This window comes from Ambystoma mexicanum, chromosome 1p (assembly GCF_040938575.1).
Source record: "Ambystoma mexicanum isolate Mex_15411 chromosome 1p, UKY_AmexF1_1, whole genome shotgun sequence".
In the NCBI taxonomy this organism is placed as follows: Eukaryota; Metazoa; Chordata; class Amphibia; order Caudata; family Ambystomatidae; genus Ambystoma; species Ambystoma mexicanum.
The window spans coordinates 144,674,265-144,691,000 of NC_090921.1; the positions used below are offsets into that span (position 1 = coordinate 144,674,265).

Sequence of the window (16,736 nt, forward strand, 5' to 3'; positions counted from 1 at the left end):
TGCACATTGCAAAAAGCATTATTACCGTCTCTATCCTAAAGGTCTACACTCTTGAGTACATGGCCTACGGCCTTCGCCCATGCCCCCAACAGTGTACGCCTTCAACAGTCTCACTTGTACATATTGTCACTATCCATTCACCAACTTGTAACTACTGCACATTCCGAAATGCATTAGTGCCGTGTGTGTCCTACAGTTCTAGCGTCTTCAATGCATGGCCTACAGGCTAGGGCCTTGGGCCTTGCCCTCAACAGTGTACACCTTCAGCACTGTCACTGCTACATAATTGGACCATCCATTCGACCATGTAACCAACTTCACCTATCCACATACACAGCACTACCACCAATACTACTGCCCAACCTGCAACCGCCATGTACCTATACAGCTCAAAACAACACCACTTACCATAATGTACAAATAAAACACTCTCTCCTGCACCCCTCTGCACTTTTATTCACATACTGTAGCCGTCCCCACTTCCATTCCTAAACTACAGTGCCACTGCTAAAGTCACCACAATCGGTGCGCAACACTAGCCTACTGAAATCAATTTGCACACACTGCACTGTGCAAGCACCATGCACCCAACAGTTTACGCCTTCAACAGTATCCATACAGCAGCAAATAGCACCACTTATAACACACCCACCTGAGCTACCTCCCAGCCTATGTCACTGACGAAATGCTCCCCTTTAAAACATACATACCTGCCAGCACTCTCCACCGAAGTAGGTGTCCGCAAACAAGTGGCGGCACAATGTATGGGGCCGTTGCGGCACCTGCCTCCAATCACCACACAAAGTACTCGCCTGTGTTGGTACCCGCCAGTTCAGACAGTATGCGCGACCACTACAGGCACTCCTCCGTCTTCTTCCACGTACACACATATTTCAATGACCAATGACACTGCGGTCCGCGGAGCGAACAGAGAAATGGGTTCGCAGAGCGGACCCATATACCACACATTTTTTGGGACGTACATTTCAGTACTTCCCAAAAAAAAGTAGTGGTCGGATTGCCACCAAACACACAAAAGCAGGCGTTCTGGCCCAAGCCCCCACTCCTGCCGCAAATTTGGCGAACATCCGTCCAGCCGTTCGGCCTGTGGCCGTGCGCAAACCTTTTCCCCATTCACTATGTGGAAAAACAAATGTTGCGACCCCCCCTATAACTTTGCCCTCACCCACTAAACCTCGCCAAACTTGGAGAAAAAATTCAAAGCCGCCCATATACTTTTTTTTGCAAAGTTTGGTGTGCGTTCGTCCAGGGGGAGCGAAGTTATAAGCTGCCGAAAAAGTGCTCTTTCTATGAGTTTAGCAACTTAGCCCTAACTACATGGCCGCTACCGATATCTGTAGCATTTCAGGCTTTAGGGGTGGGGACAAGCCTGATTTGCATATGGTCTTTCTCCTTCTGTAATGGCTTGGCAGGCTGAAAAATGATGGTCTGTAGGGGTTTCCCACAGCTATGCCCGTAGTTAGGATTTATTCAAAACCTACCAACCATCAACGTTTGGTTTTGCTTTAGTCGCCCCGAGTGGGATGGGTATGGCCAGACCTGGGTCCCAAACCCTGCTGCGCCTAGAGAGCCATGCTACCCCTCAATGATGACACCCATCAAGGCTGAAACATGTCTGGAGATGCTTGTGGTCCTGTGCAGAAGGGATGTGACCTAGCAGTTCTGGTTGGACTGCCCTTTTTAGGGTTGGAGCAAGCCTGATTTGCATATGGATTTTCCCCTTCTGTAATGGCTTGGCATGCTGAAAAACAATGGTCTGGAGGGTTGCCCAGAGCTGTGCCAGTGGTTATGATGTATTCAAAACCTTCCAGCCTTCAACTTTTGTTTTTGCTTTACTCATCCTGAGTCGGACTGGTGCATACAGAGCCTGTTGGCCCTAGAGACCCAAGCTATTCCTCAGTGATGACGCCCAACAAGGCCAAAACACGTTTGGGGATGCTTGTGGTCTGGTGCAGAAGGGATGTGACATAGCAGTTTGGACTGGACTGCCCCTTTTGGGGTGGGCCCACACCTGATTTGCATATGGTCTTTCCCCTTCTGTAACGGTTTGGCAGGCTGAAACAAAATGGTTTGGAGGGTTGCCCAGAGCTGTGCCTGTGGTTAGGATTTATTCAAAACCTTCCAGCTATGAACTTTTGGTTTTGTTTTACTCACCCGAGTGGGACAGCTATGCCCAGACGTGGGTCCCAACACAGCTGGGCCTAGAAACCCAAGTTTACACCTCACTAATGACACCCAACAATTCTGAGACATGTCTTGGGATTCTTGTGGTCTCCTGCAGAAGAGATGTGACCTTGCAGTTTGGGCTGGACTGTCAGCTTTGGGGTGGGACAAAACCTGATTTGCACATGGTCGTTCCCCTTATGTGATGGTTTGGCAGGCTGAAAAATGATGGTCTGGAGGGTTAAAAAACAATGGTTTGGGGGGTTGCCTAGAGCTGTGCACGTGGTTATGATTTATTCAAAACCTTCCAGCCATGAACATTTTATTTTGCTTTAGTCACCCTTACCATAGCGAGCTCCAAATTGCCACCTGCCTTGCTTGTCAAGGGGCGGGGCCTTTTGCCCTTTCCCTATATTTTCTGCAACTCGTATGTTTTCCAACCAGCAAGCCCACATTTGGCCTGCCATACAAGAGCTTGTTTTGAATGGTGATTACATTATCATGAGGGGGGCAGAGATGTGCCCTGTTTTTATGTTCCCTTCATAACACCACCTCCGCTCCAGCAGCTTCCTGAAGGTTTGAAATCATTCACCATATGGATAACAGCTCTGTTATATAATCTAATTTATTTTTATTATTACGCCAGGCAATTGGTAGAAATAGACAGGGTAGAAAGACTGCACCACAATGGGGCTGCCTGTGTCAACAACAGTTTTTGGACAGCAAACATTACTTCTATTTGGATTGAATATTCTTGATGTTGGGCTTAGACTCTCCCCAGTTGGTAGTGTTCGGTTCTTTCATCATAAAACTTCACCCAGAGACTGCTGCACACCAATAAATCACTTTCATGTGGAGGCCAGTGTTAAACATGGTTTATTTCATAGACACTAAAAACCCAACACCAGGACAGGAGACTCTTGTGTATTGTCCTCCTGCTCGACTTAACCAGAGATAAATATCAGATGACAGACAGAACTTATAGTTGGGTCTACCACTTCACAAACAGCCCACCCAGCCATACTGGAACAGCTAGGATTCAAGTAAGTTCCCAGCCCTATCCAAATTCCAAATACAGAAAAAGTAAAATTCCCTGAGGTAACCTTCTTGTTTCCACACCAGACGCACCAGAATACCTGAGGTAACTTCCCCATATCCAACTACAAACCCTCCCCACAGGCACTGAGACTTGAAATGGTGTTAGTTAAGGTTTCAGCTGTATATGCACAAGCACAAAAAGTACAAAAGCTCTGAGGTAAGTTCCCTGTTCAACAAGCAATCCATCTGCATGGACACAGAGAAGGGAGTCTCTATGAGTTACATGTCTCCGCCATCACCACAGAACCACAAAGAGTAGAAAATCCTGACGTAACTTCTCCGTCCTCGCCCTCTCCTCTGTACCGACTAGTATACCTTAAACTTACTTCCAAAACCGTCCGATCCTTCACTCCTGTGTGAAAAGCCCAAACCCCAACATTGTGGTCTGGAACTAAAATATTCCCATTCTCTCCCCATGTAAAACAACTAGAACAGTTTGGAGTAAATACTCCATTCTACTCTCGTGGCACACAACTAGAACAGCATTGTGTAACTATCACACCACTCCCTCCTATGCAACAGGATTAAAACAGTATGGCATTTATAAAGCACCCAACTCTCCACATGCACCACCATCAGAACAGTCTGGAGTATATACCCTGTCCCACGCTCCAAATCAACCAAACCCAGAGCAGTCTGGACTATAAACCCTGTCCAATGCTCCAGATTACCCTTGATAGTCCAGAGTATATACCCTGTCTCACGCTCCGAATGACCCAAAACCAGAGAGCTCTGGAGTATAGACCCTGTCCCATGCTCCAAATCAACCAAACCCAGAGAAGACTGGAGTATAAACCCTGTCTGATGCTCCAGATTAACCCAGATAGTCTAGAGTATATACCCTGTCTCATGCTCCAAATGAACCAAAACCAGAGAACTCTGGAGTATAGACGCTGTCCCACGCTCCAGATAAACTAAAACCAGAGCAGTCTGGAGTATATACCCTGTCCGGTGCTCCAGATTAACCAGGACAGTCTAGAGTATATACCCTGTTCCACGCTCCAAATGAACCAAAGCCATTGAAATCTGGAGTATATACCATGCCCCACGCTCCAGATGAACTAACACCAGAGCAGTCTGGAGTATATACCCTGTCCAAAGCTCCAGAATAGCCAGGAGAGTGTGGAGTATATACCCTGTCCAAACCTCCAGAATAGCCAGGACAGTCTGGAGTATATACCCTGTTCAAAGCACCAGAATATCCAAGACATTCTGGAGCATATACCCTGTCCAAAGCTCCAGTATAGCCAGGACAGTCTGGAGTGTATACAATGCAACCCGCTCATCATGTGTTAAAAGATTAGAAATGTTGGGGGTCAACAGTACATCCTGGGCTGACACAGTGAATAATGGGCAGTCAAATCTCATCCCTCCCGCACTACACAGACACACGGATCTTCTGTAAATACTGAGGCTGGAAATGCTGGGTGTTAGACACTCTATCATCCTCTACACAGAGACAAACAGTGAACAATGGGAGGCAAAGGCCATGCCTGAAAGATACACCCATGCGAACAGGACAGATGAAAATGGGTTTCCATTCCCTAAATACTAGAAAAGCTTAAAGTCTCCCTTACCCTACCAGTAATCCTATGGGTGAATGCTATGGCTTACCAGCTAGTTTCGGAATTTATAAATCCTACACATACATATACATGCAAAGTTACATCCCATGCCTTCATCTCCATAGATACTAAATAAATAGCCAGGGCCCCATTCCACAACCTCCACAGACACCACGCATGGAAACAAATCCCACTTTCCTACAGATTCTGACAAATAGCCCACTAACCCCCTCTCTTAAGATACCCCCTCTGCGCCACCAAACACATTACTCACTAAGGCCAGGATTGGTAGGCGTAAATACCCCAACGTTATGTAAAGAGAGTGGAACAAAAAGAAATTAGTCAAATACCCCTTGGCACTCCTCCACACACATGCAGAGTAGAGAAGCTAGTTCTTGAAAGCTGAAACCCACACAGTCAGACCAGAACAATCTAGAATTGAATACCACTGCAATGGGAGATAGCACAGCTACATGTCCAATACCGCAGACACCACACCACATGTGGTGACTTCAACTTGAAGGAACCACCATGAACTGCCACCTCGCCACACCACTAGTAAGAGTAGAATGAGTTCTCCCCATTTCTTTGTCTGGTAACAATAACACAAGAAGATACGTCTTGCTTGGTATACATTTTCCGAAGAGAGAAACATGGGCGATGAGTGCTACTGCTCTGCACTTTACAGGGCTTTGCACAGTAAAACTTGGGCCCTTGGAATTTCATCAGATACAAAGAAATCATTTAAAGAAATCCTATAACTGCATTTCCTAGTCCTGGAGTAATTTTATTTACAAATGCCTTTCAATGGAGAGTGTAACCGTTTCCGAGGTTGACAGCGTTCTCCCAAATTCCCTTTCATAGATTGCCGCCACATGTTTCACGCACGGCTACATGCTTTCTCAAGGCGTGGCATTCCAGGATTTTCCTGTAACAATGCCTGAATACTGCATACCCCACTTATACACTAGTACATAATATCCTTCTCGCCATGAGAATGTGCATAACCAAGAGTGAAAAGTGCATTACAAATCTGTGAATGGTTTTTTTTGAGTGGCACCAAACCTTAACATTGTTAGGTCACTCAGAATTGAGGAAAATCTATATAAGAAATAATCCACAGAATAGTAGTGTGACATTCAGTGATATGATGTCTTTGTTTGATTACTTTAGGCCTAGAGAAGGACTAACAGCTGAGGTCTCACTGTCAAAAGCCACTGTGCCCTCTTTCCCATTAAAGCAAGCACGTTTCATAGACCTGAAATACTTCCTCCTAACCAATACACAGAGCCTTGCATACAGATATTAAATGCTGCGTTCAAGCCCTCAAGTACACTCAAGTGAGACACCCAGCCCTTCCCAAGCCCCAGCGGCCTACAGTTCACCCTGGGCTTTGCCCTTTTCCACCTTCAAAAATAAAGTAAAACCCTACCTATTCAGACAGTATCTATGATATGAACATGGTTGGCATCAAGGCGGCACTATAGACCCTGGTGCTATTCTGGCTGCCCCAACATCCACCACACGATCACACGTTGATGACATGCAAAGCTTGAATCCACCTGGTGAGCTCTAAACAAAACTGAAATAAATATTTACCCCTGTACTGCATCATCCGAGATATTCTGCTGCCCACAATCCCAAAATACCAGTTGTAAAAGTATAGTCCCATGCCGCCTGAGCTGTATAGTGTATGCATACTCCGCCCCTGCGTCACTCTTCTTCCAGTACAACCTTATGTCTGATTTCATACTCTGAGGTAAGGTGGGGAGATGCCCTATTGAGTGTTAGTGTGTTATGCCACATCACCCAATCCTTCAGATAAGAGTACAAGTCCCAGAGGTGTTACTGCTCCCTGCGGTAGAGTTTCGGCAGAGATCCTTGGGAATGACCCCTTTCTCGCCCCAGGTGTTTAGCTCGCCAAAGACTCCAGTCTCAATCATCTCCTCCTGCCAGGGGATTGGCATGTTCCCTGAAGCAAATTCCGTGTAGAACTCCCGGTCTGCATCGTCGATCACCACTCCCTTCACAGTAGAGAAGGCTCCTACATCATCAATGTCCTTGGCATAGACAGTTCTTGAATCCGGAACAAATGGCGGATCCAGGAGGCCTGTAAATCATTAAAGTGGAACAATTCACTCACATGAGTGGGCATATGAAACATTACAGTGACATTTTAGGTCTTCTTATGATGAATATCATTTTCTATGATGACCATTGAGAATCGTGTTCCCTAGTGAGGTGTGGGATAGAGAGCTGTGTGCAGAATATGGCCATCAATGTACTAAGGAGTAGGTCATCATTGAACTAACACTCACTATGCCTATAGTTTGAAGGCCCTCGGCTTGCAAAGTGAATGTCTTTGCTGTCTCCCTCCACTTACATATAGTGAGAGTTCGACTCTAGGTCTATGTCTTTGTCGGCTTGTGCCAACACATTGTGGGCAGGGAGAGGATGAACAAGTCAACCAAGGGTCCTGGATCAAGTCCCAATCACCATTCAAACATGTGTCTCATCTCTGATAGCCCCAGCACCAGTGAGTAGGCCAAGCCCCTCGGCAACACGGGCATAGGCCAGAGACATTTACAAGCCCACCCCAAACCAGCCCTGGACAGAGAGGGTTCTGGGGATGCACTTCTACAGTTTGGACAGCAATCACTAATGGAATCCACTAAGTGCTGCAGCTACTAGAATCCACGCCGGGAAGGGAAATGGCACACTTTTGGCAGCCACTCTGACTCATTCCCAGAGGTTTGTTATGCACAATGGCAGACTATCTATCAAGCAAAAAAACACATAAACATGCGGTGGTGCTGTCTGCAGAGGCCCTGGGTATTAGGTACCCTCATACATGCAACTCTCCCTTTTTTTGGAAAGTAGTTTCCCTCCTTCAGCTAACATTGTGCTATTGTACATTGTTTGCATTTTATGTCTCTCAAAACCTTCCTTATTCCCCATTCACCTACCCCTGTCACTCCAGACTTGTATTCTATCTTCAGGGTGCATCTCAGTTTGTCGTATCCGCACCCTTCTCTGTGTATCTCTACTACATGAAGCGGGCTCCTTGATGTGCTGCTTCCTGCAAGAAGCATGCCAATGGCATCTGCACCGGGTAATTGTATAACAACCTTTCCTTCATGTCCTCAGTACAACCTTCTCGATATTAGACTTTCAGATAATTCCCAAAAGCCCAATGTGCATAGTCAACCTGAATCTAGTGAAAAGTCTAATATGGCTCCTTGATGACACAAAACATTGTCACACCCAGCACAGAAGGGCTGCCTCCCAGTCTTTGACCTATTTCTCCGCAAATCTTCTCATACCCTCCTCATCATGAACCCCCGGGATAGAACCAGACAAGACAACAGAATGGCTCAGCCCAATTGCCATCACCCAGAAGCAAGAAGAGATGACATTTAGATGGAATTAAGATGTGCACAAATAAACATTATACGCTCTAGCTACCCTCTACCCAATATAAAAGATTCAATATAGAAATGGGAAAAAGCCATTACTAATCCAAACTGGAATTACGGAAGTTCAATCACAAGATAAAACTAAACTGTAACTAAAAACATCGGACCTCATTCATAAAGTCAGAAGGCATATATCAGTCCATGTTTCAACATCTCCTGGACCACCGACTTAACCTCTTTCCCCAAAACATAGAGCTCCAAAGACATATTACTACAGCATGCAAATTAAGAAGAGCACACTGTGATGTTAGATAAGGTCCTACATAGGTTGCACACAGGTTTGCTAGCCCCAAAAACAAAGGCTAATATGAATTCCTACAAAAAATGGTTTAATGCCTTGGTTGCAGCATGGTGCCCTTGCTGTGGAAGGGCACCATGCTGCACTGAGGATGCCTGAAACCCCAAAAAACAACAATGCTCTTTAATGGGGCTGACAGAATAATTAGAACTAGGGACTGGTGCTCCTCTTTGCAAACCGCGTACTAATAGACTGGTGTGTTGATCAATAAGCAAATGCTGTGTGATGTTGCTGCATGGACCAATGACAACAGATTCTAAGTCCCATACTGAGCCTGACACAGAAGATAAAAGATATTTTTAAGTCTATCCAATGCGCATATCACTCATAAACTCTGCTGAAGACTAATTACATTTAAATTGATAGTCCTGGCTACTCTTTAACATAACATTCCACACAGCTGATGATGTATCAATCTCAATGTTTAATACAGTGTGGTGATATTCTTGGCCTTGCCAACATGTGTTTTGACCTTAACTAACATAGGTTTTCATCAGGGCTAGAACAGAGCTCAAGAAAAGTGGTCAACTACTTCGCTAAATTAATCAAACTGCGCTTCTTGAATGAAATGTCAACCAAACGAACCACCGCAATATTCCATGAAGTGTACCAGAGAGAACGCATGCCCAAGTTCTAGTCACAGACATCATGGTACAGTTCAGCTCCAAAGAATAGCTGACATATCTATACCAAAGCAACCTTAAGAAATAGAGGTTAGCCTAATGTTATCCTCACGGGAACGGACAAGTCGACACACCATGCCCTCAACTCAGTGGTCTTCAACAGACGCAGGGAGGAGAGAGAAACAGCAACAAATAAAAGCAACAGGATAAATGACAACAAAAGAACATAAAAAGGGACATACTTAAAAATCAGCTATCTCCAAAATCCACAAAATCAGAAAAACCTAGGAAAAACGTGGCATCATTTCAACGTTCTCGACTATGACAAATACCAACTAAAAATCCACTGCCAGAGTCAGGTCGAATGCAGCTTCAGGGAAATTCTTGCAGATGGACAAAAAAACGTGGGGGAATGCTGCTGCCACACCCTACAAGTACATATATACAATCCCTGTTACTCCCAGTGCACAAATGGTCAATTTTGATCCTCCAGAGGAACTTAAGGTCTGAATTTCTTACAACCCCAGGCCCAGTCCTCTGGCGAAGCCAAGCTAGTACTTTATATCTCAAGGCATCTTTGGGTTCATACCTAGATGGAATCTCAACATTAGTACTGATGAAGTTACATGGATCCATGATAGTCCTTCTCAATCTTTAATCAGAGGCATATCACTAGAAGACACTTGAACCTCCTCTCCATATGAACCGCCTCCCACGGGAGCTTTAGGCTTTAGGAAAAACATCCTTGGCTTCCAGCGGCCTCAACTTTTCAGCCTTAATGGTGCTGCTGTCCCTCCCCAGGCATGAAGCCTGGCGATGGGCAGCGCCATTATTAAGGCTCAAAAGACGAGCCGCTTGTGTTGTGTGCTGTCTCCAGGTAGGCCTGCAATTCGATGCTGTTGGTGCCACGGATTACCTCCCGGCCAGGAAAAGGGCATGCTGCTAAACGCCATGGAGTTAAGGGCCAGAGAATGTTTGTGGGGCTAAACCATGAAGTGACTGAAGATGAAGACAATGACATGTTTAAAGGGGCGATTAGGTGCACAGTGAGGCGATTCTCCAAAAAGGAAAACACTGTGCTGCACTAGATGCAATTTTACACCAGGTAACTAGAAGCTGCATAGCTGGTGGACGATTGCATCGCAGGGATGAGAGAGCTGGCACTGAGCATGTGGTAGCATTTACATCGAAAGCATTGTCAGATGCAGAAGGAAATTACTCCACCATCGAAAAGGAAATGCTACCGTGTGCCTAGATGGTTGAATACTTCCGTGCTAATGTGTGGGGTACCAGATTCATGCTCCTGACTGACCACACACCACTCATCCACATGTTGAGCCCAGGGGGCACCAAAACGTCCACCCCCAGGATGGTGTCCATAGCGGCGCAGCTACAGGAGTACACGTACAACATTGGGCACATAGCAGGTTAGAGAAATGCACAAGCCGACTACATGTCAAGACTGCCTAAGTGAAGCGGATCAGAGTTGGCATTCTTACAAGATGAATGTGTAGTAGCCTCCATTGGTGACCTGAGCAGCAAGACGTACATGGAAATGGGAGAGAAGCACCGGAGAGAAGAGAAGGCTAAGGACCCTGCGATGGGCATGATTGCAGGCTGGGTCCGGGAAGGATGACCCAAAGAGAAAGCCATCCCAGAAGGGCTGAGACCATTCATGGAAAGTTGCAGACAAGATATTTGAAGGAGATGGCCTACACCTCAGGGGAGATCAAATTATACCACCAGCGGGCATTAGGAAAATAATCCTGTGCAGGGCCCATTCATGACACCTAGTGAGCAGCATTACAAGACAACGGATCTGAGATGCATATCGGTGGCCCTGTATGGATCACAAAATTCGAATAATGATGGATCAATGTCCTGAATGCTTGAACAGTGACAACCGGCTCAAGTTGAGACAAGCACCACAGATCCCTACTGAAATATCGGAAGGTGTATGGCTAAGGCTGGGATTGGACTTCATAAGCCCGCTAGAAGCCATTCGGCCAGAGCACAGGTATGTAATAGTGAAGGTCGATTATCAGTCCAAATGGGTTGAGGCTGAATTTGTGACAGACATCACCACTGCGACTGTCATCGAAGTATTGACCAAGGTTTTTCAAAGGGAAGGATTGCCCAATCAAATAGTTACGGACAATAGGGTCCCGCTGGTTTCCAGAGAAATTGAGAGATTCCTGATGGGGAATAATATTAAGCAATGCAAAGCTTCTCTGTACCATCCCCAAGCCAATGAATTGGTCAAAAGGACAAACAGATTTATTAAAGGAGCAATGTAGAGCCTCAGGCATGCACCCACACAAGATGGTCAAGGAGGCCATTGCGGCCCATCGCTCACTCCCAATGGGGCTACAAATGTTTTGCTGTTCCACATGCTGCTAGGAAGAAGATCAGCATCCTCACTTGTACTTCAGTGGTTAACAAAAGTCAGAGAAGATGAGGTGGTGGACATGGAAGAGGTCATGTGGAGAGTCAAGAAGAGTAAGGCGACCATGTAGAGCAGGAGTGACGAGAGGAGAGCTGCCAAGAGAAGAGAGGTGCAGGTGGGTGACATGGTTAAAATTCCCCTTCCTCAAAAGGATCAGATCAACGGATCAAGGTTCAGCAGACCGATCCAGGTGGTGTGGAGATCAAAATCATGTATGCACTTAAGATGGCAAATGGTGGAACCTGGAAAGGGTTGCTGTCTACTATAGGACATTCGAGAGACCGAAAGAAACTTGAGTGAGAGAGTCCAGTGGGCAAGAAAGAAATGTTACACTGATGCCCAATGCCAGTGATGCGAAATCTGTGAAGGAGAGAAGGAGAGCACCGTGGAGAAGGAAAAGTACAGGTCCAGCATAGGAAGTGAAAGTGGGAGCCAAGAAAAACAGAGAAATGTGCGGGTGGGGGGGGTGGAAGAATGAGTAGGAGAACATCAACCAAAGAGTCGCCCGCCAGAAAGAGTCCTGAATGTCGGCCCCATCTGAGAAGCGCAGACTTGCTTTGCTATGTGATGGAATGGGACATTCCTGCTCAACAAAAGGAGGGATGTGGTTAGTGAGTCTTGCTAGAACCGCGACCCGGGCAGCCTCACAAGACTCAGTACGGAACTTGCATACACAGGCGGAAGAGTTCACAGGGAGAGAGAATGATGCGCTGAAGGGAGCACAATGAGCGGAGATAGCCGGAGAGGGTGCTCAGCCCCCGCGCTCATTATTCAGAGAACTGTTGCAGGACTAACGCTGCGCTTTAGAGGGCTTGTTCACTTATATTATGGCAGTTTGTTGTATAATCTAGTACAGATGACAGGAGGCGTGATGACTGGCAGGATGGCTTTATTCAACAACTTAACAAACTGCCATCAACATATAATCATCTCAAGGCCTGGGGCTAAGCAGTGTTGCCTAATAGCAGTTCCTGGGCTGGGAGACAGGAGTGTCCAAAGTTAGTAAAGGCCCCAGGCCCAGATCTCGGAGGAGCCGGCAGGACGCGTCTTGCCACGTCCTCTGGTGCTCCCGTAATGCGCGTGAAGCGCGCGGGGGCGGTCCTGGCCGCCTACGCGAGTTCTCGCGAGAGTAGGGTATTCTCGCGATATCTCTACACACCTCCCTTTGATAAAGAAATAGGAGGTTTATTGCATAACATAGTCAGTGTATCTCACCGGTCTTCTGTGCTCTCTTCTCGGCCGGTCACCCTTCCCAGTGTGATCTTCCTGCTGCTCCTGTTCGGGTTCCGGCAAGGGTGATCCCGGTTCCATCTCTGTTTCTTCCCTTTCTTTGTCGTTTCTCTCGGGCTCCCGGGGTTCCCTTCGCTCGTTGTCTATTCCTTCTTCGGCAGATGTTCTCTCCGGGGTTCTTGCTCTTTCTTGTCTCTTCTGATATAAGGCTACTCTTTCCAGATTCCATGTGCGCCCATCCTCTGTGCGGACATGATTGGTTCCCCTGTGGACCACTTTGGTGGGTCTGCTGAACCGAGAGCCCGTGATTGGGTCCTTTTTTGGTAGTCTTATTTTAACCCAATCTCCCCCTCCAATGTCTGACGCTTGCCGGGTTCTTCTTCTTTGGTCACTCCATGTTTTCATGCGTGCCTTGCTGTTTTCAATTCTCCACACCACTTCCGACATGTCCACGGCTTCATCTTCTCTCACTTTGGATAACCATGGTGGTATGAGCGTGGAGGCTGCACTCCTCCCTCTCAACATCCGAAACGGAGATATTTGCGTTATTCCGTTAGGGGTGAGTCTGTGGGCCGCTATGGCCTCCTTGGTAGTTTTTAGGGGGTCCATCCCCGAAGCCATGGCTAGTTGTATGGCTCCCTTAATGAACCTGTTGGCCCTCTCAACAAGCCCATTTGCTTGGGGGTGGTACAAGGCCGCCTTCCTTTGGCCTATATTGTTCTTTCTTAGGAATTGTTCCATGTCCCGTGAGATCAGTTGCACCCCATTGTCAGTTACCACTTCCTTGGGGAGGCCTTCTCTTTGAAAAATTTCTGTGAGGACTTCAATTACCGTCGCTGTGGTAATGTTCGGGACGAACTCTGCCTCGACCCACTTGGATAGGTAATCAACCAGCACTATGCCGTACCAATGTTCTGGTGCCATCGCTTCCAGTGGTCCTATAAAGTCTATGCCCACTTTTGACCATACCGCCTCTGGTATTTCTGTGGGAATTAGGGGTGCCTGTCTGAGTTTCAGTCTTTTGTCACTATTGAGGCACTCATGACAACGCTCTATCATGGTGCGAATCTCCTGGTCCATGGACGGCCACCAGTAGGCCTCTCGGACTCTGCGCCGGGTCATCGTGTTTCCCAGGTGACCAGCGTGGGCTCTGCATAGGATGGTGCTCCTCATGCCCATGGGTGGGATTATCTGGTCCGTCTTCATTATAATTCCGTCTGTTTCCGATATCTCTTCGGCTACCTTCCAATAGGGTCTCATACCTTCCGGCACCATTTTTTCCCCTGGCCACCCTTCCTTGATCCACTGACGGATTTTCGCCATGGCCGGATCTTTCTTGTCCTCTTCCAGCCAATGTTTCTCACTGAGTTCCATATACTCGAGTGCTTTTATGTCAGTGATCGATGCTACTATGCATTCTCCTCTTAGAAACGTGGTGGCCTTGTCTTTACCTTCGGGCAATCTAGACATGCAGTCAGCCTGCGAATTCTTCCACGCCGATATGTGCTGCACTTCGAACGTGTACTCCTGCAGTTTTGCTGCAATGCGTGCCAATCTGGGTGTGGACACTTTGGTACCTCCTGAGCTGAGCATGTGGATGAGGGGTTTGTGGTCCGTCACCAACTTGAATTTCGTGCCCCACACATATGTTCGAAAATGTTCTACTGCCCATGCACACGCCAACATTTCTTTTTCTATGGTGGAGTAATTTTGTTCTGCCGAGGATAAAGCCTTCGAGGCAAAGGCTACCACATGCTCCGTGTCCCCCTTCTTCTGCGTAAGAACTGCACCTAGACCGTATGCACTGGCATCCGTGGTGATGACCGTATCCCACTCCGGGTTAAATGGCTGTAAACACGGCGCTTCCATGATGTGCCGTTTTATACTTTCAACCGCCTTCCTCTGGGGTTCTTGCCACGAGAATACCGAACCCTTTTTGAGTATGTCACGGAGTGGTGCTGAGGTTTCAGAGAACGAGGGAATAAATTTAGCATAGTACTCTGCCAGTCCCAAAAATGATCTTATTTCATCTTTGCTGGTCGGTTCTGGTGCTTCTGTGATTGCATGCATAAGATTTTGTTTCGGGCTTATCCCTTTTTCAGAGATTTTGTACCCCAAGTATTCTACCTCTTTCACTTTAAATGCACATTTTTCATAGCGTAGTCTCACCCCTGCATCCTGCAACTTGGTCAGGACCGTTTTCAATGTGGCATCATGCGTTTGTTCATCCCCTGCATACACAAGGATATCGTCCTGGAAATATGCAACATTTTTGACCTTACGTAACAACACATCCATCATGCGTTGAAACGCTGATGCTGCCGACGATAACCCGAATGGCATCTTGGTGAACTGATAGGTGCCAAATGGTGTGATGAACACTGTGAGGGGTTTAGACTCTTCATGCAATTGTATTTGGTGGTATGCGTTTCTCATATCAAGTTTTGAGAAAATCTTGGCTTCCTTCATCAACAAAATGAGTTCATTTATGCTTGGTAGCGGGTAGTTGTCGGTGATGACTTCTAAGTTTAAGCTGCAAAGGTCTATGCACACCCTTAATTCATGCGAGTTCGGTTTCTTTATCAGCACTACTGGGCTCAGCCATTCTGACGCTTCAACTTCTTCAATGACCCCCTCCGCTCTCATTTTGTCCAACTGATCCCTGAGCGTGTCTCTTGCGGTTGCTGGCACTGGCCGCACGCGATGTTTGACTGGGACGGCATTTTTTTTTAGCATTATTCTATGGACAAAGCCCTTTATGTGACCCGGCTCCTCCGAGAAAAGTTTTGGGTAGTCACTCTTGACTATGGGCCCATCCCTCGCGCAGACAGACAGTACCTGGTCTTCTGTGCTGGGGTCTAACTTGATTTTGAGCTTGTCTTGGTCGTCCCATCCCAGCACTGCTGGGCCTTCGTGGCTGAAATAAATTCTGGTGGTGGTTTCTCTTCCTTTAAACTCCACCTTCCCTTTGATATATCCCAGCAGTTCAACTGACGCCCCTCCAAATACTGTGGGCTTGTGGCGTGTGGTGAGAACTTGGACCTTTTATTTTCCGACCATTTCCTTGTATGTTCGTAGAGGTATTATGGTGAGATCCGATCCAGAGTCCGCCATCACTCTTGTTTCGCAACCATCAATTTTGATCGTGCAATGGGGCTTTTCTCTTCTTGCCCTTGTGCTGTTTACCATGATGACTGTGGGTCTCCCCTCATCTTCTGAGGACGATTCTTGCTCCCTAGTGTGATCGGTGTTAACACTGGTGACCTTCTTGTTTCTCCACCGACATACCACCGAAAAATGGCCAATGCGTTTGCAGATTGAGCACTCCTTATCTCTAGCTGGGCACTCCCTATCGAATGCCAGGTGTTTCGTGCTGGTGCACCTGTGGCCTTTCAGAGGTTCTTTCTTACCTCCTCTCCCTTCTCTTGTGTCCGTGGTATATCTTTCTTTCTTTGAGTGAAATGTGACGGCTTGGATTTCCGCAGAACCCTGGGTTCCCGTGAGTTCTTTTCGTCTTCCCGCGGTTTCTTCAACCGCCCTGGCAATTTCGATCGCCTTCTCCAGTTGCAATTCTTTCTCCATGATGAATTTATCTTGAACTTTTCTGCTGTTGGTGTGGACTGTCAACATGTCACAGATGAGGCTTTCTGCATTGTTGCCAAAATTGCACAGCGCCGCCTGTTCTCGAAGCTTGGTGACGTAATCCTCGACCGGTTCGGATATTTCTTGTCTGCGAGTGTAAAAGCGTATTCTATGCAACACCGTGTTCTCTTTACTGGCAAATCTCTTCACTATTCTCCTAACCGCCTCCTTAAA

The 16,736-nt window shown here is 46.9% G+C and overlaps 1 protein-coding gene across 3 annotated transcripts in view; it reads right to left on the bottom strand.

Annotated features, from left to right (window-relative positions):
• Window positions 1-3,044: 3,044 nt before the first annotated feature.
• Window positions 3,045-16,736, bottom strand: part of LOC138567267 (rhodopsin kinase GRK1-like) — a 270,406-nt gene continuing 256,714 nt past the window's right edge. For 2 of the 3 annotated variants that reach the window (XM_069645312.1, XM_069645302.1), the window contains one exon: window positions 3,045-6,957. In XM_069645312.1, the coding sequence (XP_069501413.1) occupies window positions 6,665-6,957 (293 nt within the window). In that variant the 3' untranslated portion in view covers window positions 3,045-6,664. The remainder of the gene's footprint in view (window positions 6,958-16,736) is intronic. The other variant, XM_069645321.1, reaches the window with a different exon arrangement.